General features: G+C 38.6%; 1 protein-coding gene across 1 annotated transcript in view; it reads right to left on the reverse strand.

The window, feature by feature from the left end:
- RBBP8 (RB binding protein 8, endonuclease) overlaps positions 1 to 23,302 on the reverse strand; it is a 131,683-nt gene that overhangs the window by 69,402 nt on the left and 38,979 nt on the right. Inside the window, exons 3-4 of the mRNA XM_008060777.2 lie at positions 22,076 to 22,118; positions 7,828 to 7,923 (exon numbers count right to left, since the gene is read on the reverse strand). Of these exons, the coding sequence (XP_008058968.1) occupies positions 7,828 to 7,923; positions 22,076 to 22,118 (139 nt within the window). The remainder of the gene's footprint in view (positions 1 to 7,827; positions 7,924 to 22,075; positions 22,119 to 23,302) is intronic.

The raw sequence follows: 23,302 nt of genomic DNA on the forward strand, positions 1-23,302 counted from the left end.
ACACACACACACACACACACACACACACACACACACACACACCCTATTATGAAAGTTCAGAACAAGGATAAAATAATCTTAAAATTCCAGAAAGGAAAAAAAAAATCTGCTACCTATAAAAGAATGAACACTGGAATGCTAACAGACAATGAGAAAATATCTTCAAAGTTTTGAGGGAAAACTATTTTAAGCCTAGAAATTTATATCCAGTCAAAATATCAACTAAAGGCAACAGTAAAATAAAAAAATTTTCAGACATGCAAGAACTCTTTGGAAATTTACTTCCTGTGCATTCTTCCTCAGCAGCTACTTGGGGGAAAGCTGTAACAACAAAGTGAGCATGGAAAACCAACAGACAGCCAGGTGCAGTAGCTCATGCCTATAATCCCAGCACTTTGGGAGTGAGAGGATTGCCTGAGCCCAGGGTTTGAGATCAGCTTGGGTAACTTAGCAAGACCTTGTCACTACAATAAAATTAAAAAAATTAGCCAGGTGTGGTGGCACACGCCTGTGGTTTCAGCTACTTGGAAGGCTGAGACGGAAGGTCGAGGTTGCAGTGGCCGTGAGTGTGCCACTGCACTCCAGCCTAGGCAACAGAGTGAGAATTTGACTCAAAAAAAAAGGAAAAACAGGCCCAAATTTGTATCAATTATGTTCACTGGTATATCTCCATGGTCTAAAGTTGTCTGGCATAAAGTAGGTGGTTCATAAATATTTGTTGACTGTCTAATATGAGATGGATGAAATAATGGAATCAACACAGGGATCCAATGAAGAAAATCCAGAATGGCAGCTGTAGAATAGCCTAGAAAGCATATGGTCCAAACTAGTACAGCAAGTTTTTCAGCCCAAAAAATATGCCTTCAAGAGTAAAAACTACAAAAAAAAAGATTAAAATGAATGAGTAGAATAATTAAGGCATTAAGTATTAATGACATAGTAAGGAAAACTTAGCTCCTATCTCAGTATGAAAACAGGTAATTAAAAATTCTAGGAAAAAACCTATAAATAAGTTATTATCATAATATAATTACAGGCCGATCTGAGCAACCAATGGGGGCAAAGTAGAAAATAACTGATTTGACCTAAACATTAGAAACAATTTCCTTGAGTGGCAGAAAGGTCATGAAATCAGACATAAAGAGAAGGAAATGTGACTATTTACACAGGCAATTAATAAGCAAACACAGTTTACTATTTTCCAACTTCTACAATCAGCTTATAAACTTTACATCTGGTAATTGAAAAGAATATAACTATTTTTAACCATACCCGAATGTGGAGGATAGAAAGAGGAAGAATAATACAGAGACGGGTAAAATCACCAACATCTTCCTGTAACATAATGGTAAGTCTAGGAAAACTGTTTACAGGTGAAGCAATATAAAAAAGACCTAAATATATGTATGAGCCGGGCTCAGTGGCTCAGCCTGTAATCCCGCACTTTGGGAGGCTGAGGTGAGTGGATTGCCTGAGCCCGGGGGTTCAAGACCCACCTCGGCAACTTGGCGAGACCTCATCTCTACAATAAATAAAAAAAAAATTAGCTGGGCGTGGTAGCGCACGCCTGTAGTTCCAGCTACTGGAAGGCTGAGGTGGAAGGATAGCTGTAGCTTAGTAGGTCGAGGCTACGGTGGCTGGGAGCATGCCACGTGCCACTACCCTCCAGTCTGGGCAACAGAGACTCCAACTCAAAAAAAAAAAAAAAAATATATATATATATATATGAAGGTTCAAAGGCAAAATAGAATAATAACTTTTCAAATATAGAGGAGGGACTTTTAAAATATCACCAGTGGCCAGGTGCAGTGACTCATGGTTGTAATCCCAACACTTTGGGAGGCTGAGGCAGGTGAGGTGGATTACTGGAGTCCGGGAGTTCAAGATCAGCCTAGGCAACATAGTGAAACCTTGTTTTACAGAAAAATAACAAAAGAAATTAACCAGCCGTGGTGGTGCATGCCTGTGGTCCCAGCTACTTGGAAGGCTGAGGCAGAAGGATCACCTGAGCCCAGGAGGTCAAGGCAGCCAAAAGCCATGATCATAGTGATCATGCCACTGCACTCCAGTCTAGGTGACAGAGTGAGACCCCAGCTTATAAAAAAATCAAACAACAACAACAAAAACAAACAAAAAAAAGGTACTGGTTAGACAGTTACAAAAATGAAGCAAAATTCCCTAGCTTAGTACTTCCATGTTTTTTTTTTTTTTTTTTGAGTTGGAGTCTCACTCTGTCGCCCAGGCTGGAGTGCAGTGGCATGCTCCCAGCCACCGCAGCCTCGACCTGCCTGGCTTTGGCAATCCTTCTGCCTCAGCCTTCCAAGTAGCCAGAACTACAGGCGTGCGCTACCATGCCCGGCTAATTTTTGATTTATTGTAGAGATGAGGTCTCACCAAGTGGCCTGGGCGGGTCTCGAACCCGTGGGCTCAAGCAATCCACTTACCTCGGCCTCCCAAAGCACTAGGATTACAGGCTGAGCCACAGAACCCAGCCAGTACTTCCAGTATTTCTTGTCAACTGCTACTCTTGATAATATCTGTGAAACGGATCAATTTTTGATTGCTCAGTAATCCCAGTTCAAATTTACAAGAATGTGAGGAAATATTGCTAGCTCTTATTTTCATTAGCAGGTTTCTACTGCTTTCCTCTTGCCTGTCTTCCCCTTCTGCTGTCAGGAAAGAAAAAATACTCCCAACTTCATTAGAGAATGCAATTTCAGCAGCTATAACAGGCAAAGGAAAAAAAGAGCAATTCCACAGAGAGCAGAAAGTAACATGCATTCAGAGCTTTATTCATAGAGATAGATAACAAAACCTTTCATATGCTATTAAAACTTACCAGAGTAATAAGTATATGCAATCATTTACTATCCAACAAGATTTCCTCACACTTATTCTTTCATTCAATATGGTTTCACTGAATACCTACAATGTACTCAGTGCTGGAAATACAACAGTAACTAAGATGATGCCACTTCTTTTGAAGAGCCTACAGTCTACCAGAGAAAAACAGGCAATAAAAAAGTAATTACAACAATGTATAGTTCACATTGTGATAGCAGGAATACAGGGCATTATGAAAGAACACAGCAACCAAATCTAGTTTAGAAAGTTGGAGGTTTCTTGAAGAACATGATGTTTAAATTCAAATCTATGAGTGAGTAACACAAAAAAGGAGGTTTGGTCCAGTGTTTGAAAAACAGCTGCAAAATCATAAATATTTTGATTATGAGTACCAATTTTCCTGTTAACAAAAGCTGAAATATGAATTCTATGACCGCCAAATGCTTCAAAAAATATCAATCTCTATTAAACAGTTATGTTTTAACTGCTTTGTTTAGATTTTTAAAAATGTATCCTATCTACTTTTCTAGCACAGTGACTATTTCTTAGATTTAGTGAAATACTTTGGTTTCCTGAAGGAAAGTCTAGAAATGTAATAATAATAGTTAAACATAAATGAGCCATATAAAATTAGAACTTTTTATTATCTAATTTACCTTTACTAGATAATTTCCTTCATCTAAATATTTTACTATGTTTTCATAACATCATAAGAATCGCTTTGCTTTATGAAGAGTAGGTAGCAAGTTTTAGAATTACTGTTTAGAAATTTTAATATGCCAGGTGTGGTTGCTCATGCCTATAATCCCAGTGCTTTGGGAGGCAGAGGTGGGAGGATAGCTTAAGGCCAAGAGTATGAGACCAGCCTGGCAACATGGCAAGACCCTGTCTCTAAAAAACAAAAAAATAACTGGTTGTGGTGGCACATGCTTATTCAGTAGGCTGATGTAGAAGGATCACTTGAGCCCAGGAGTGTGGGGTTACAGTGAGCTATAACTGTGCCATTGTCTTCCCAGCTGGGCAACAGAATGAGACCCTGTCTTCAAACACAACAAAACAAAACAAATTTTAAACAAAATACATGTTACTGTCTAAAGATCTCAGAAAAACATTAATGTTTACAGAGTTTTTTTTTTTTGAGTTGGAGTCTCACTGTCGCCCAGACTGGAGTGCAGTGGCCGCTCCCGGCCACCGCAGCCTCGACCTGCCGGGCTCTGGTGATCCTTCTGCCTCAGCCTTCCAAGTAGCTGGAACTGCAGGCGCATGCTACCATGCCCGGCTAATTTTTTTAAAATTGTATTTATTGTAGAGATGAGGTCTCGCCTGCCCAGGTGGGTCTCGAACCCACAGGCTCAGGCAATCCACTCACCTCAGCCTCCCAAAGGCGCGGGATTACAGGCTGAGCCACGGAGTCCGGTTATTATTTACAGATTTTAATGCTTGCTCTAGATATCAATCTTACATAGGACATAAAACTAAAATGAAATTACAAATAGAACTTTATCAAGTTACCTACTTAGACATTTAAAGGTAGCATTTAGTTGGCAGCAATTTTTTAAAAATTTAAAAAGCTCCAAGACTAGATAATAGGCAGTGCTGAAGTCTTACTATTTCAGAGTATCTGCTTTGGTAACTTTAGGTCAAGCACAAATACTTTGAGATAATCATTTAAGGTGTAATTAATTTACACAACATTAATAAAATTAAGATAACATGAAGACAAGGCATCATGAAATAGCAAAAACTGATGAGGTGGGAGATGGATCAGGTTTAACCTAATTATCTATTAACTATGTGATCCTAGGAAAATTTCTCAACTCTTAGCTCAGTTTTCTCACATGTCCAGTGGATCCTATCACCTACCCTGTAGTTTTAATACGAAGACTAAGTGCTAGATGCCTGGGAACAAAGTGAATCCTCAATACATATCAGCTCCTACATTAAAAAAAAAAAAAATGACCTTGAGTTCAATGAAATGAGGCTTCAAGAAACATGAGATAAATCTTTAAAGTGTGCCCAGAAGGAAATTTTGAATTTATATTTGAAGAAAGGAGAGAAAAGCAAGTATATAAAGCAAAGAGCTGCACACTCCTCACGCCTCCTCCATTCCCCAACACCAATTAATACCATGCAATGAATTATAGACCCATGAGCCTAAGGATGTAAAGGTGAACGGAATGAAAGGCAAGAGAATGTTTAGAATGAGAAACAGCAAAGAAACATGGCATCCACAAGATATTAATGACAAGAGCTAGAATAGATCATAAAGAGAAAAAAATCGTTTTAAGAAACTATAGAAAAAGATAATTTCAATGATAAAATAAATGAACCGAATAACGAAAAGCAATTCAATGGGAAGAGTGGCACATTTATCCACTGACATTTCTTCTCAGAAAGGGCCTGAAGAAGAAAAGCTCACTTAAAAAGAAAAGCTCACAAAATGCAAAGGGTAGTAGAAGTGGAAGCCCAGTCTTTAAACCATAAAGTGAAGAAAAGTTGTGAAGACACTAGGATGTCTTCCAGGGCAAGATGAACATTCTATCTTCAGGGATGAAATGGAGAGACAACTATATGAAGCCAATTCATGCAAAACATAATGAAAATATTACCTTACAAATTTGTGAAGTGTGTTAACTTTGGGCCCCCAAACACTTGCTAATAGTCAACTAAAGCCGGGCTCGGTGGCTCAGCCTGTAATCCCGCGCCTTTGGGAGGCTGAGGTGGGTGGATTGCCTGAGCCCGCGAGTTCGAGACCCGCCTGGGCAGCGAGACCTCATCTCTACAATAAATCAAAAAATCAGCTAGGCGTGGTAGCGCATGCCTGTAATTCCAGCTACTTGGAAGGCTGAGGCGGAAGGATCCCCGGAGCCCAGCAGGTCGAGGCTGCGGTGGCCGGGAGCGGCGACTGCACTCCAGTCTGGGCGACAGAGTGAGACTCCAACTCAAAAAAAAAAAAAAATAATCAACTAAATAGGAAGGGTGCTGGAAATCAATATAATCAGGTCCTGGAGTGTGGCAGCTATGACATGATCGCACTGTCTCCTACTATGAGGAATATATCACTGGCTCTACCTTCTGTGCTCTAAAATCCTTCACTGTTCATCCAGGTGAAAACAGAAGGCATCCCACCATTGGATTCTGCCAAAAGGTGAAGACAGCAGGGATACTATGGTTCCAGAATGCCCTGTTAGTGTGGTCAAAGTTCTCCTACAACTGCAATGCAGGCTAAGACCTTCCCTCTCTGCTTCACAGGGTTAGCAGCCTGAAGGTCTGACATTTCTCCCAGACGTCTCAATTTCTTTATAGGCATTTCTCCCAATAAACCTCTCTAATGTCCAAAGTCATCTTGATGTTTGTTTCTCAGAGAACTCAGGTAACATTTAGTTATTAATGCCGATTTTAAAATTTTCTTTCCATGGGAATCATGGGACAGAAAGAGTTCCTAATTTCTTGCTGTTACTACCACTATTATAGAGAAAGAAGAGCCTCCCTCAGTGTTTGTGGAAACTGGTAGAATGGTAAAGATGAGAGAAAAAAGAGGGCAAAATAAGAGAAGGAAGTTCTTAAATTGCCGGAGAGCTAAAGGTTGAGAAAGATATGCTCCCCAAATCCTCTACTACATATTCAGAGAAAACCAAAGAAAGTGCCTCACCACTAACAGCAGAGTAACTCATGATTCCCCTTTTCAATGCTGGACTGGGGAAGAGTTTGAGGGAGAGATGGCTTTCTAGCTTCCTCATTTCTCACCTAGAGAGAGAATAGATCTGGCTGTAGTATACAAGGGGGACCCACCCAAAAGAATTATTTTTTTTGAGGGCAAGCCCCTTGTAGTACACACTTCCCCCATTACGTAAGTGTTCTAGAACCCATCTGCATCAGTGTACCAGCTAGCACTGGGAGAGGCTGCGTTCAGCTTCAGTGAATTTTTTTTTTAGATTCTTTCAAAGTGTTTGCCCATTTCATGATGGGTGATTTATGAGTGCACCTGTCCACACTGTGCTGAGTGTTCAGCAGTTTTTCACCAAAAATGGCATGACTCCCTATTACCCGATCTCACTCTGAGCGACTTTTCTTTGTTTTTGTTTTCTCAGATGAAAAGAGTCCTCAAAGGGGAACATTTTTCCCATGTGAAAGAGGTGAAACAAAAAAACAGCAGAAGCACTAAAAGGCATCAAAATCAATGAGTTCAAGCCGGGCTCGGTGGCTCAGCCTGTAATCCTGTGCTTTGGGAGGCTGAGGTGAGTGGATTGCCTGAGCCCATGGGTTCGAGACCCGCCTGGGCAACTTGGCGAAACCTCATCTCTACAAAAAATCAAAAAATCAGCTGGGCGTGGTAGCGCATGTCTGTAATTCCAGCTACTCCCCGGAAGGCTGAGGCAGAAGGATCACCGGAGCCCAGCAGGTTGAGGCTGCGGTGGCCGGGAGCAGCCACTGCATTCCAGTCTGGGCAACAGAGTGAGACTCCAAATCAAAAAAAAAATCAATGAGTTCAAAAACTGTTTTGGGCAGTGGAAAAAGAGTCTCAATAGGTGTATTGCATCAAACAAGGAGTACTGTGAAGGCGACTTAAGTTTAAACATGTAAGAATAAATATAAAGTTTTTTATAAATAAATTCTGGGTTTTTGGGGTGGTACCCTCTCAAATATTCACTAAGATACCTAAGTCTTATTAACTTCTATTATATACTGTTACTTGCATTATCCCATTTAATCCATGCTATGACACACTAGTGATAATACAGTATTAACTCTAATCCCCTAGAGAACTGCTATAATTAAAACCTGTAAGAATAGATACTTAATTTCATAAAATACTCACTCAAAGAAGGCTGAGGAAAAGATCACTTTCAATTCCAAAACTGATTATAAATTAAAACCAATAATTTAAGTTAAAAACCAATAAATTATAAATAAAAATTAATAAATGAACTTCATATTATGGGAGAAATCACCTCTTACTCAAGACCCAAGTGACAAACTCACCGATCTTCTAAAATTTTAATGGTTTCATGAAGGACTTTCTGTTGTTCTCTTAGCTGTTGATTTCTGGTGAAGAATTCTTCTAGTCTTTGTGCATCTCTACAAGTCAAGAAAAAAATGTTTTTCAGGGAAAAATACTCTAACAGGATAATCCTGTTATAAGAATCCAAAGTATAATACATTTCTTGTATCAAAATAAAGCAACTTAGAAGTTTGAATATCTTGTTAATCATAGTTGAAATCATACTAGAATTTGCTCTGCAGTGTTGTGGACTTTCTTTTTCCTTTTTCTTTTTTTTTTTTAAGTTGAAGTCTCATCTCTGCTGCCCAGGATAGAGTGCAGTGGCATGCTCATGGCTACCACAGCCTTGACCTGCTGGGCTCAAGAGATTCTTCCACCTCAGTCTCCTGAGTAGCTAGAACCACAGGCATGCGCCACCACACCCAGCTAATTTTTTTATTTATGGTAGAGATGAGATCTTATGAAATTGCCCAGGCTGGTCTTGAACCCTCAGGCTCAAGCAATCCTCTCACTGAACAGTTTATACTGCAAAAACAATACACCTAAGAGCAACAGCTTCTTATGATACAACAAATATAGTTATGGTAGCATGTATAGACATTTGAGAATTTGAAAACAACAGACAGTAATATTTAGCTGAAGCCTATTAATTTGGCTGTTCCTCATTTTGTTTTTCAATAAAAAGTAAATAAAAGATTTTCTAGAACATCTAGAAAACATATTTTTTTTTGAGTCGGAGTCTCACTCTGTCATCCAGACTGGAGTGCAGTGGCCGCTCCCGGCCACCACAGCCTCGACCTGCTGGGCTCTAGTGATCCTTCCACCTCAGCCTTCCGAGAAGCTGGAACTACAGGAGCGCGATACCACACCCGGCTAATTTTTGACTTATTGTAGACATGAGGTCTCGCCAAGTTGCCCAGGCGGGTCTTGAACCCGCGGGCTCAGGCAATCCAGTCACCTCAGCCTCCCAAAGCATTGGTATTATAGGCTAAGCCACCGAGCCCAGCTAACATCTCTTAAAATGTGTACACTTTTATTTTTGGCACCCCTGGTATACATTCTTGAGGAGTGAAAAGTTCATAGCACAAGGTTTTTCTTAAATTATGAAAAAAAAAAAAGAAATTTAAAATGGTAATGTATTATCTGATTTTCCCATATTTACATATTCTATTATTGTCCCATTTAGCGTGATTCAGAGAATAACAATAGCTTTAAAATCAAACCATTATGTAGACAAATAGTCTCAGTTGCTAAAACTTACTTCAAATTACTTAACAAAATATTCATGTCAACAAAGAGGTAGACATGATGGGCTTTACTAATTGCAGGAAGCATTTAACAAAATCCTTAAGACATCAATGTATGAATTCCAAACAGTATAGAAAAGAGCCATTTGATTCCAGAAACAGATAAGAGTCGAATACATTATAAGGCAAGTCCACCTGGGATCTCACCAAGGAAAAGTTACTACTACAGTAATCACCAACTCTATTTCTAAGACAAGCTCAATGCCATGAGTAAAAAAGCATTTTACTAGAAACTCAGTATCACTTTCCTAATAGGTGGTTTTTTGTCTTTCTAAGGTAAGTAAATATTTTAAATATAACTGGCATGTGAAACTGGGTAAATATTATATACAAAAACTGTAATAAGATAGATAATAAACCTTCAATTCTGTCTCTCTTACACATCCATGCACCACATAAACCAGTCTTCTCATTACTTTAAAAATCAAATGTCATATAATGGAATGAGGCGGTTATTTAGGAAGGGACAGGAAGTATCATGAATTTTAAAAATGGGCAAAATGATATGTTCAAGTAATACTCTCTACCAAAAAAACTTTATTTGCAATAAGGAATCAAACATATGAAAACAGTCCAGCACAATTGCAGGATTTTTTTCTCTGTAATTAAAAAAAATTAAATTCCTTAATTAAAAGCAATTTGAAAAAAAATAAGGATTTATTTGTGGGTGAGTAGTTTAGAATTTCTAAATTTCTCAGCAGCTTAAGAGAATTTTCTTAGTAATTGCTATAAACCTGGGTCTTTGAATACAGTAGATGTCGTTTTCATTACTTCCTCAGTGAAAATAAGGCAGTTATTATTTTTCTTTTCTTTTTTGTTTTTTTGAGTTGGAGACTCACTCTGTCACTCAGACTGAAATGCAGTGGCTCCTCCCGGCCACCGCAGCCTCGCCCAGCTGGGCTCCAGTGATCCTTCCGCCTCATCCTTCCAAGTAGCTGGAACTACAGGCGCGAGCTACCACACCCGGCTAATTTTTGATTTATTGTACAGATGAGGTTTTGCCAAGTTGCCCGGGTGGGTATCGAACCCGCAGGCTCAGGCAATCCACTCACCGCAGCCTCCTAAAGCGTGGGATTATAGGCTGAGCCACCGAGCCCGGCTTGCAGTTATTATTTTTCTTTAAACAATGGCAGGTAATTAGAATGATTGGAGTCACTAATTGACTGTTAAGATAATCAATTAGTAAGTAATAATGCAGTCATGTCTACAAGCAAGCAAAAGAATCAGGCAGATCAGACTCAGGCATGACTTTTCAAATAACCTCACACTATCCAAAAGACATTTGTACATGTTTAACTTTATGAATGAACTTGTGTAAAAGAAAAGCATTAGGTATGTGCAGAGACAATTTATCACCAACATACAGGTCTGAAACAATTAACTGGAGAACAGATGCTGTAGTTATTATTCATTTTCTAAGTGCTTCTTGCAGGTAGGAATCCTTAAGAGATACCTTACAAATATAGCTTATTCTCACAATGTGGGAAATATACTGGGAAAATATACTAGGTAAGGTAAATTCAAATTCCTAGTCCCACAGTGAAAGACCTAACTTACTCTAAGGAAGGTTAAAACATCCCTCTAACTCTCTGATCACTCAGGGAATTTAGCTATTTATCTGTGCTTCCAAAGTATATGACCCCAAGCTACCTGAGGTGCGTAGGTACAGAGTAATTAAAACATATGTTAAAAAGTTGCTAAGGCCAAGCATGGTGGCTAATGCCTGTAATCCCAGTATTTGGGGGGCAAGGTGGGAGAATTGCTTGAGCCCAGGAGTTTCAAGAATAGTCTGGGCAACAAAGCAAGATCCTGTCTCTACAACAAATCAAAACAAACAAACAAAAAACAATAGCTGGGTGTGGTGGCATGCGCCTGTAGTCCCAGCTACTTGGGAGGCTAAGGCAGGAGGATCATTGGAGCCCAGGAATATGAGATGACAGCGAGCTATGATTGCACTACTGCACTCTGACCTGGGGGACAAATTGAAACTCTGTCTTAAAAAAAAAAAAAAAAAAAAAAAAAAGGTGGCTAAGAGGATCAAATGACTATGTAAATTATAAAGTAAGGCATTATCTTCAGCTACTGAATAACCATGAATAACCAGTTATATTAAATAACTGGCTATTTGTAAAATTTTTTGGAGATACATTTCTACATATTTATGAAGCACATATGAAATTTTGTTACATATGAAGAATGTGTGTCAATCAAGTCAGGGTATTTGGGATAGCCATCACCTGAGTATTTATCATTTCTACATGTTAGGTACATTTCAGGTCCTCTCTTCTAACTATCTTGAAAAATACAGCCGGGCTCGGTGGCTCAGCCTGTAATCCGCGCCTTTGGGAGGCTGAGGTGAGTGGTTTGCCTGAGGCCACGGGTTTGAGACCCACCTGGGCAACTTGGTGAGACCTCATCTCTACAGTAAATCAAAAAATCAGCTGGGCGTGGTAGCGCATGCCTGTAATTCCGGCTACTCGGAAGGCTGAGGCGGAAGGATCGCCGGAGCCCAGCAGGTCGAGGCTGCGGTGGCCGGGAGCGGCCACTGCACTCCAGTCTGGGTGACAGAGTGAGACTCCAACTCAAAAAAAAAGAAAAATACAATATACCGTTGTCAACTACAGTCATCCTACTCATCTAACAAATACAACATATTCTTTCTATCTGTAAGTTTGTAACCGTTAACCAATCTCTCTTCATCTCCCTCCCACATAAACACCCTTCCCAGTCTCTGGTATCCATCATTTCACTTTACATCCATGTGATATACATTTTAGTTCCCATGTTGCTGCAAATAGCATGATTTCACTTTTTCATGAGTGAATAGTATTCCGCTGTGTATATATAATACATTTTCTTCATTCATTTGTTGATGGAAACTTGTTGATTCCATACCTTTGCTATTGTGAGCAATGCTGTAAAACATGGGAGTACATGAATCCCTCTGATGCCTCAATTTATCTTCCCTTGGCTAAGTACTCAGTAGTGAGATTGCTAGATTCTATGGTAATTCCATTTATAGATTTTTGGTTTATTTGTTTGTTTTGCAGACAGAGTCTCACTATATTGCCCAGGCTTGTCTCCTACTCCTGGGCTCGAGTGATCCTCTGGTCTCAGCCTCCCAAGTAGGTAGAACTACAGGCACACACTGCTGTGGCCCACAAGTATTTTTAGTTTTTTGAGATCTCTCTATGCTGTTTTCCATAGTGGCTGTTAATTTACTTTCTACTGATAGCGTACAAGGGTTCTCTTTTCTCCACATCCTTGCCAACAATGGTTGTTCTGACTTTTTTTTTTTTGAGTTGGAGTCTCAGTCTGTCACCCAGGCTGGAGTGCAGTGGCATGCTCACAGCCACCGCAGCCTCAACCTGCTGGGCTTAGGCGATCCTTCTGCCTCAGCCTCCCAAGTAGCTACAACTACAGACGCACGCCACCATGCCCGGCTAATTTTTGTGATTTTTATTGTAGACACGAGGTCTCACCAAGTTGCCCAGGCTGGTCTTGAACTCCTGGGCTCAGACAATACTCTTGCCTCAGCCTCCCGAAGTGCTGGGATTATACTGAGCAACTGTACCCAGCCAATTTTTTGTCTTTTTAATAATATCTATACTACCTGGGGTAAGATGATATTTCATTGCGGTTTTTATTTACATGACCCAGATGATCAGTGATGTTGAGCATTTTTTTCATATACCTGTTGGTCATTTGTATGCCTTCTGTTGATAAATGTCTATTTTTGTGTCCTTTTCCTACTTTTTAATGAAAAGAAATTTTTTTAAACTGTTGAGTTCCTTCTGTATTCTGGATCTTAATACCTAGTTGGATGAGTAGTTTGTAAATATTTTCTCCCATTCAAGAGGCTGTCTCTTCACTCTGATTGTTTTCTCTTGCTGTGCAGAAGCTTTTTAGTTTAATATAATTCCATTTCTCTATTTTTGTTATTGTTGCCTGTGCTTTTGAGGTCTTAGCCAAAACTCTTTGTCTAGGTCAATGTCCTGAAGCATTCTCATGTCTTCTTCTAGTACTTTTGTAGATTCAAGTCTTATATTTAAGTCTTTAATGCATCTTGAATTGACTTTTGTATCCATGGTGAGAGATAGTGGTTCAGTTTCACTCTTCTGCATGTGGTTATTCAGTTTTCCCTTAATCATTTATTCAAAAGTTTGTCTTTCTTCCAGTATATTGACAGTTTTGTCAAAGATCAGTTCACTATAAATATATGGATTGAGTTATCTTCTCTTATACTGGTCTATGTGTCTGTTTTTTGTGCCAGTACCCTGTGGTTTTGGTTACTATTACATTGTAATATATTTTGAAGTCAGGTAGTATAATGCCTTCAGCTTTGGTCCTTTTACTCAGGATTGCTTTGGCGATTTGGGAATTCTTGTTTTTACACAAATTTTAGATTGTTTTTTCTATTTCTGTGAAAGATGGTGCTAGTACTTTGATAAAGATTGACTGAATCTGTAGGCTGCTTTGAGCAATATGGTCATTTTAACAATATTAATTCTTCCTATCTGTGAGCATGGGATATCTTCTCATTTGTGTTCTCTTCAACTTACTGAATCAATATTTTGTAGTTTTCCTTATAAAGATCTTTTCACCTCTCTGGTTAAATTTCTTCCTGGGTATTTTTATCTTTTTGGTGGCTATTGCAAATAAAATTGCCTGATTTCTTTTTTGGCTAGATTATTGATGTATAAGAACACTATTGATACCTGTATGTTGGCTTTGTATCCTGAAAGTTTACTAAATTTGTTTATTGCTTCTAACAGTTTTTTTGTGTGGAGTCTTTTGGTTTTTCTAAATATTAGATCATGTCATTGGCATAGAGGAACAATTTTATCCCCTCTTTTCCAATTTGGATGTCTTTTTTTTTTTTCTTTCTTTCTTTTGCCTCATTGCTCTGGCTAGAACTTTCAGTATTGTGTTAAATAAAGAGTGGTAAGAGTGGGAATCTTTGTCTTGTTCCAGTTCTTAGAAGAAAGGCTTTCAGCTTTCCCTCATTCAATGTTTTCCCCCGTTCAATATGTGGACTTGTCACATATGGTCTTTATCATGTTACACTATGTTCCTTCTATGCCTAGTTTGTTGTTTTATTTTGAAGGGATATAGAATTTTATCAAAAGCTTTTCCTGCATCTATTGAGATGATCATGTAATTTCTGCCCTTTTCTTCTGTTGATGGGATGTATCACAATTATTGATTTCCATATGGTGAGCCATTCTTGCATTGCTAGTAAAAATCCCACTGACCATTGTATGTTACCTTTTTGATAAACTGCTGGATTTGGTTTGCTAGTAGTTTGTTGAGGATTTCTGCATCTATGGTCATCAAGGATATTGACCTGTGGGTTTTTTTTTTTTTAATTGTGTTCTTGTCTGGTTTTGGTACTAAGATAATGCTGGTAAAATGTAGTAGGGAAAATTTGTTCTTTTTCACTTTTTTGGAATAGTTTGAGAATTGTTATTATTTCTTTTTATGTTTGGTAGAATTCAGTAGCAAATCCATCTGGTCCTGGCCCTTTCTTTGTTAGAAGACTTTTTGTCATTGATTTAATTTCACTCTCATTTTTGGTCTGTTCAGACATTCTATTTCTTCCTGAGTCAGTCTTACTAGGTTGTATGTTTCCAGAAATTCATCCATTTCCTCTGGGCTTTCCAGTTTGTTAGTGCATAGTTGTTCACAAATTTCTAATGATATTTTGCATTTCTATGATACCAACTGTAATGTCTCCTTTTTCATTTCTGGTTTTATTTGGATTTTCTCTCTTCTTTTCCTAGTTAGCCCATGTAGTAGTTTATTGATTTTATGTTTTCAAAGAAGCAGCTTTTTGTTCCATTGATCTTTTGCTGTAATTTTTAGTCTTTATTTCATTTAGTTCTTCTCTGATCTTCATTCTCCTTTTCTTTCTTCTAATTTGAAGTTTGGTTTGTTCTTGCTTTTCCTGTTCCTGAAGAACATTGTCAGATGGTTTCTTTGAAACCTTTCTACTTTTTTGATGTGTTATTGCATGAACTTCCCTCCCAGCAATGCTTTTGTTGTGTCCCACAGGTTTTGTCATGCTATGTTTCCATTTTTGTTTCAAGAAATTTTTGATTTCCATCATAATACCTTCATTGACTCAATAATTGCTCAGAAGTAGTCATGCTGTTAATCTCCACATATTAGTAGTTACCACAGGTCCTCTTGGTATTGATTTCTAGTTTTATTCCATTGCGGTATAATATTTTATATGATTTTGCTTTTAATAAATTTGCTGAGACTTGTTATACAGCCTCAGCCTTCCAAGTAGCTGGAACTACAGGTGTGTGCTACCATGCCCAGATAATTTTTTGTAGAGATGAGGTCTTGCCAAGATGCCCAGGCTGTTTTCAAACCCTTGGGCTCAAACAATTCCCTCACCGTGGGCTCCCAAAGTGCTGGGATTATAGGCTTGAGCCACCATACCAGGCCTTCCTTGCTTTTTCATTTGCCCTGTGTCCTTACAGACACCTGTGTAACTTGTATCACAAAGCTTTTTAATTTGCTTTCATAGATGAAAACTTTTTTCAGAGACTGTATGTATGGTGTTGGTTGGGTAGAGTACTTTAGCTTTGTTTCTGGGAGCACACAGTAGTGTAGTCATATGATTTCTTTGGTTGTAAACATTATCAATGGTATGATTTCCTGTGTGTTTGGTGTGGTTGTTAGTGGAGAATGTGATAAAGATTTCCTGGGAACAGAGAAGATAGGTAGACCAGTCTTCAGGCCCCAGTGGTGGCAGCAGTGGAATGAGCATACCTGTCTTTGGGTCCCAGGGTAGCATACACTGGTGCTAGTGCTGGCAGATCCAAGCAGGGTGATTCTTGGGCATCTAGATGGCTTTCTCAGGAGCTGGGAATGGCTGTGGTGGGCTGGATGGATAAGAAGGATCTTGAGCCCCTAGGTGATGGGTGCAGCACCGGCAAAGGCAGTAGCAGTGTTGGGACAACCCTCTGGGGCCAAGTGGTCCAACCTCGTTTTGTGGTGGCTACAAGTTAGGCAGGCTGGTTTTCAGATCCACAAGAGGTGTGTGTGGGTGGTACCAGCTGTGGCAGTAGTGGCAGGCTAAGTGGGCCCAACCTCAGACCCTGGAAGAAGTGGCAGGTGCCATGGGTGATGGACTGGGCTGGGTGATCCCCAGGTTACAGGATAATGTGCTTAGGTACAGGAGGGGAGGTGCCAGTCTGGGTTGTGCCCTCAGGTTCATCGGTGGTACGTAAAGATGCTGGCTGTGGTATACAGGAGCAGGGCGAGCCTCAGGTCACTGGAGAACTGCTCAGGTAGAAGCAGCAGCAGTTGCAGTGTGGCCCTGCTATTGTGGAAGGCAGTGCTTCTTTTTCCTGGGAGCAGCTATAAGCAGATAGCTGGGGTCATGGGCTCTGCCTGTATCTGACACAGCAGTTCACAGTCGCAGGAAGTGGAATTTGCCCTCAGGGTCCATGAAAATGCACAGCTACTCCTCTGCAGGGCGGAGAGGAGGACTGCTGCCTTGGCTGCCACCTTGCCCTGGTTGCATGGCAGAACAGTCCAGTGGGGTGAAGATTATGCTTTCAGAATGGCATCGTGCTACCACTGTCCAGACTTAGGGGCTTGTGAGACCAGCATGCTCCCTCTCTGAAGCAATGCCTTTGTGTTTCCAGGGAGCTCCCAATGTTTGTCTCAAGGACTGCAGGGACGGGGAGGCTCTCCCAAGGCTAGGACTGTTGGAGGCTATGTTGGGAATGTGGACTGCTGGGGGTGTCTCACTTACCCTTTACTCACAATGGGGAGTCCCTCCTGGCTTCAAGTCAACCCCAGCTGAGCAGGCTGCATAATTTCCTACTCTTTCCTTACTTTAGGTGTTTCCCAAAACTTCTTTGCTGACTCCAGTGTTCTCTCTTGAATGATCTATTCAATGAATAATTATAGTACTTGCTATTTTGGATCTTAGTGGAAGAGGCAAGGAAGGAGTGTCACTAAATCAACCATCTTGAGGCTTTGCGTCTCTATTCTTTTAATAGTTGGAGATGTTATAGGTGATTTTTGAGAAAGTATATTGAAGAATCGTTTACAAATTTAAGAAGATTTTCGCGTGGCTGCCTGGTTATAGGTATGGAGAAATATATTGTATAAAAAGTCTCTGTTATAAAAAGTATATTTGTAATAAGCAAATCTAGATCATGTCTAATCATTCATTCTAATCATTCAGTCTGCAGGGAAATGATTCTGATTAGCGCTAACAAAAAGTACTATTTTATAGCTATAAATCTACCATTTAAAATAGTATTTTAGAAAATAAAATTACTAGGCCTACATGAAGGATCCATTTAATAAAACAAATTTCAAAAACATTTAGTGAATGTAGCTTAAAATGTATAACAAAATAGCAATGATTTCTGGGTTTTAGTTTAGATTGCTTCTTAAAAATGATCAACATAGCTGGGCTTGGTGGCTCAGCCTGTACTCCTGCGCTTTGCGAGGCTGAGGTGAGTTAATTACCTGAGCCCGTGGGTTCGAGACCCAGCTGGGCAACTTGGCGAGACCTCATCTCTACAATAAAAAAAAAAAAAAAAAAAAAAAATTAGCCGGGTGTGGTAGCACGTGCCTATAGTTCCAGCTACTTGGAAGGCTGAGGCGGAAGGATTGCCGGAGCCCAGCAGGTAGAGGTTGCGGTGGCTGGGAGCGTGCCACTGCACTTCAGTCTGGGTGACAGAGTGAGACTCCGACTCAAAAAAAAAAAAAAAGATCAATAAAGGAGTCTAAAGGATATCTTTCTAATCAATAGTTGATACTCCAGCATTTACAAGATCATTAACTTCAACATTGAAGCAAGGTACAATATAAAGAGTTCACAGTCTAACTACTAATCAACTTTCAAACATTAAAGCTTTGAGAGTAGAAAGGGTCACAGAGGCCAGGTGCAGTGGCTCATGCTTGTAATCCCAACACTTCAGGGGGCCAAGGCAAGAGGACTACTGACACCAGGAGTTCAAGACCATTTGGTATGTATTAAGTCACCATACCAAGTCACTGGCAGTACTCACTTTTAATTAACAAGGCTTGTAAATGCCATCACAAACTGGACAATAACACAAATGAAGATATTAAATGTATTTCATTATTTTAAATCTCAAATCACTCAAAGAAAATATTTTTCCCATTGAAGAAAAGCCTATTCATTCCAAAGTAAAACAAAGGTATTTCCCCTTTTTGCCTTCAAGTGTACATAAAAAGAGAAATTTTACTTTTTACCCGAGATAATGAGCCTATTTTCCTCATCCAACTGATGCAATTTCATTATATTTATTTTTGGGCTAGTATTCATTATAGGGACAATTTCTGTAACCATTCAGATAATTCTAACATACATAAGCATAAGGTAATACCATCCGCATGAATTAAAGTAAATGAAAAGAGTCAAGGATTTTTGAAACTTCTGTTGTCCACAGAATCAAAAGAAAGTTCGTGCCATGAGGAAATCCTGCCCCCAAAGCCGTACTGACTACTACTTGCTCAGTCACAGGAGGAAGACACGTCTAACTGGTGACATTTTTGACTGTCTACCCATTTCCTTTGCATTCCTTGCTAAAAGAATCCTGATTTTCTTCACTGTCCAGTAGCCGCTTAGAGAGAAGCTGATCTCTCTAGATCCAGGGAATGAATCACACAAAACTTTTTTCCATTTTGAAATAATTTCAGCCTTAAAAAGAAGTTATACACACAACAAAGAGCACTTGTATACCTATCACTCAGCTTCTCAAAATTGTTAACATCTTGCATGATCATAATTATCAAAATGTAAAAATTAACATTGGTATTATAGCTGTGATGTTCACCAAATGGTGATTTTCTATTTCCATCATACTTTCTACATTTACTAGTTGTAAATCTACTAAGAAAGAGCTGTTCTTTTATCTCCGGAGAGTATAATTCATCACTAGCATTACAGGTTGAACATTCCTACTCTACAAATCTAAACTCCAAAATGCTCCAAAATCTGAAACTTTGAGTGTCAATATGACACGAGTGGAAAAGTTTACAAACACTCAGTACAAACTTTGTTTTATGCACAAAATTATTAAAAATATATAAAATTATTTTCAGGCCATGTAAGGTGCATATAAAGTATAAATGAATTTTGTGTTTAGATTTGGGTCCCATTCCCATGATCCCTCATTATGTACATGCAAATATTCCAAACTATGGGAAAAAAATCCAAAATCTGAAACACTTCTGATCCCAAGCATTTTGGATAAGGAATACTTAATCTGGATTTCATTCCTCAAGTTGCCCCAGATTTTGCCATTGCACTAAATTTGTCAAAAACTTGTTTTTACAAGTTGTCTTCTGTATGTTTTTGATGTGCCCCCATGAGCTTTTGAATATTTCCTTATTTTCTGGCACCATATAATCCTTCAATTCATCTTGTACTTTGAATGCTCCAAGTTCTGAAACTAGCCATTTCTCCAAAGAAATCTTAATTTCTTTTATTGGAAAAAGTTTAGAAATCAAGATCTGAACTTTAGGTGTTCGTGTGTGTGTGTGTGTGTGTGTGTGTGTGTGTGTGTGTGTGTGTGCGCGCGCGTGTGTGTGTGTTTACTGACGTGTAGTTGATTCTAGGCTCTATCGACGGACCGAGTCTAGGAAACAATATATGTCCTTACACACATGAAGACATATCTGTTTCTTTTTCTGTCTGTCTATACACCAAAACTATAAGTTCATATTGATAATTCCAATTTCCATCCAACAGCATAGAATTCATTCTATTCTTCTCCCTTTCTATATGCTGTGACTCATTTTTACTGACAGTGATAATCTTGGCTCTCATTAATGGCAATATGCATGAAGTAATATCAGTCTTTATTAGCCTGAGTCAATTATTTGAATTCAATTCCCTTTGCCAGTTATTGTTTAGGAATTACCACACAATTATAGTCAAAGAGCTAGAGGAAGTCTGCTGGGGACTGCTTCTGGCAAAATTTTATAATCAGTAAAGAGACTCAAAGGATGTTCTGCAAGTGATGGCTAGAATGATGATGGCCATCTTGCCATTGTGCACCGATTGACTCAAGACTAAGAGGGTAAGACAGAACACTGAGAATGGTAGAAATAAATAACCTAAGACTTTCATGATTTTGAGTTATCTGTTAACCAGTTCTATAATGTCACTTCTTTGGGCCTTCCATGTGAAAGCGTACTTTTTTCCTTACTGCAAAAGTCACTTCTGGTTGTTTTTCTTTTTCACGGCAAGAAAATTTCCTTTCTAGTAAGATACACATCCTAAATTTACTACTCAGAAAAGGTTTATTTAATTTCCTATATAAGTAAAAAACAGCTCTTAATTGGGGAAACTAAACACAGATCTACCACAGAAACAGATAAATGGGCTAGTCTATGGTTAAGGAATTTTAAATGATATCTGTATGGGGGGAACATGTATACTTTCAACAATGAAAAGAATTTTAAAGTGTTAACAATTAAGAAGAATAAAAAACTACTATTTGAAACAAAACTTTTAAAAATATATAACTGTATACTTCTGAATCTAAGTTTACTTCCAAAAATAACTTTCTAGATGTAAAGAAAAATTTCTCTATTTTCATTTTCATCTTATAATGGAGAAAACAACTGGCTATGTTCTAGTAAGTAGTTAGTAACTCTAGCTTTCAGTTACAGCCATGGAAGCTTTAGGCACATGAAGTAACTGAAGATATATACTGTAAAGCAAATGCAGTATTATTAATCACATTGATTTTTGTTACTGGTGCTGATATTCTACTATATCCTCTGTTTCAGATTCCAGAATGTGGAAGCTCTAAAGAACCATGAGTAAAATCTGCTCTTAAAATTAGAAAACCAGATCGGATTTAGGGTTTAATAACCAAAACAATTCAGGGGATCTTCTGGTAATTTAAAACTACTTAAGAAGAGGCTTGGAATACTGATGTAGTTTCCACTTCTTATATGAGTTTAGAAATCCCAGAATTATTCTGCTCCCCTTTTTGCAGTATTTTGAATTCCAAGTATTAACTATGGTTGAGAAAAGAATGCCATTGACTGACCAAAATAAGTTCACAGATCAGTTGCCATTTTAATAAATACTTTACAGAAAAAGTTTATATATATGTATGCTATATTAAAATGTAAGTATTCATATGCAAATATTAACTAAGGTTATATTTAAAAGTACCAAGTTAAACTTTTTTACTTTAGAATTTTGGGGAAAAAAAAAAACAACTGCTAACTATTCAAGGTCCATACTAAGTAAAGGTATTTTCTTTTTCTTTTTTTTTTTTTTTTAGAGTTGGAATCTCACTCTGTCACCCAGACTGGAGTGCAGTGGCCACTCACCTCAGCCTCCAAAAGCACGGGATTACAGGCTGAGCCACCAAGTCTGGCTTGCTACTTTCTTTATAAATAAGACATTAAGGTCAAATAGGACAGCCATCCCCAAACTTTTTGGCATCAGGGACCAGTTTTGAGGAAGACAATTTTTCCACAGAAGGGATGGGGGATATACAGTCAAACCTCACTGTTAATCTGTATCTGTAGCTGCTCTCCAGTGCTAGTATCATGGCCTCAGCTCCACCTCAGATCACCAGGCATTAGATTCTCAAAAGGAGCATGCAACCTAGATCCCTCACATGCACAGTGCACAACAGGGTTCACACTCCTATGAGAATCTAGTGCTGCCACCGATCTGACAGGAGACAGAGCTCAGGTGGGAATGTGATGATGAAGAGTGGCTGTAGATATAGATGAAGCTTTCCTAGCTTGCCTGCTGCTCACCTCCTGCTATCTGGCCCAGCTCCTAACAGGCCACGTTCTGGTCCGTGGTCCAGGGTTTGGGTGTCCCTGAAACAGGGGTACCAACTACTTTATAAATAAGACATCAGTGTTGCATACTGATACTTACAAAATTCGTTCCTTTTTCAGTTTGGTTACTTTTACTTGTAAACCTAAAAATTAAAAAGAAAATAGCAATTTATTTATACATTTTGCTATATTTTTAAACCAGTTTTCTAACTTTTTTTATGAGTCAAACGCTATCCTAGTAAGCCACTTCAGTCTCACCTCTGAATAATGAATCAGGTCCCATTAGTTTATAAAGAATATTCCCCTTACTTGTACCCTGAGATCACAAAAGTATATCTGCCACATTATTGCTTTTAGTTTGTCACATAACAGCCAAGCAGAATGAAATTTTCCCTTCCTAAAGTGAGTTATTTCTTAATAGCAAGGGGCAATCATATAATTAGCAGTTCACTATAAATGAAGATCTATGATATGACACAGCCTATGTATTTGCTAACAGCAATGGTGTTTGTATAGCCTCAAGTCTACTGGGATTAAACCAGATTGTGGCAGGAAGTCTAGGAACAAAATTGCTCACGGGAAAGGTACTTAACAAAGGGCATTAGTGTTTTTATCTCAAGATATCTGTTACGTGTATTTTTAATTTTAATTAAGTATGACACAAAACATAAGAGAAGACCACACTACCTGTGAGACTCAGGTAGTTGCTGAGAGGGAAGTAGACTGATTGGAATTGAAACTGCAAAAAAGGTTATGAACAAAAGAGGGTGACATTTCTAACTTTCATGAACAGTAACGAGAAAACTTTCATTAAACAAATACAAAAATAAATATAATATCACTAGCAACTAAATAGAAATACAAACCAACAAAACTACTTAGCGAAATAATAAAAATTATAATATCTAGTACTGATAAAAGTGTTATAACCTATACTCCCATTGCTGAAGATACTATAAATTGATACAATTCTTTTGGAAAGTAATTTAGCATACGTCAAGAGTCTTTTTCATCAATATCTCACTTCTTAGATTCTAACATATAGAGAAACTCATAGTCACAAGAAATACGAACAATTTATAGCAATATTTATGGGCATTTTTTTTTTCCTTTTCTACTCCAGGATTCTCAGAGAGAAGATGGAGGGAAGATGATTGTTAGGTCAGAAATATATCCCAGCAGGACCTCCAAATGTTAGGTCAGGCACACCAAGGGGTGACCGGTGTCTGGTTTACAATTCAGTGCCGTGAGAAGGATGCAAAGAACTGCACAGAAGTTGGATTAGAAAATATAGTTTATTTAGAAAGTAAATTAGAGAGAGAGGGAG

Source organism: Carlito syrichta, unplaced genomic scaffold (genome assembly GCF_000164805.1).
Source record: "Carlito syrichta isolate Samal-C Ts95f unplaced genomic scaffold, Tarsius_syrichta-2.0.1 Scaffold304726, whole genome shotgun sequence".
In the NCBI taxonomy this organism is placed as follows: domain Eukaryota; kingdom Metazoa; phylum Chordata; class Mammalia; order Primates; family Tarsiidae; genus Carlito; species Carlito syrichta.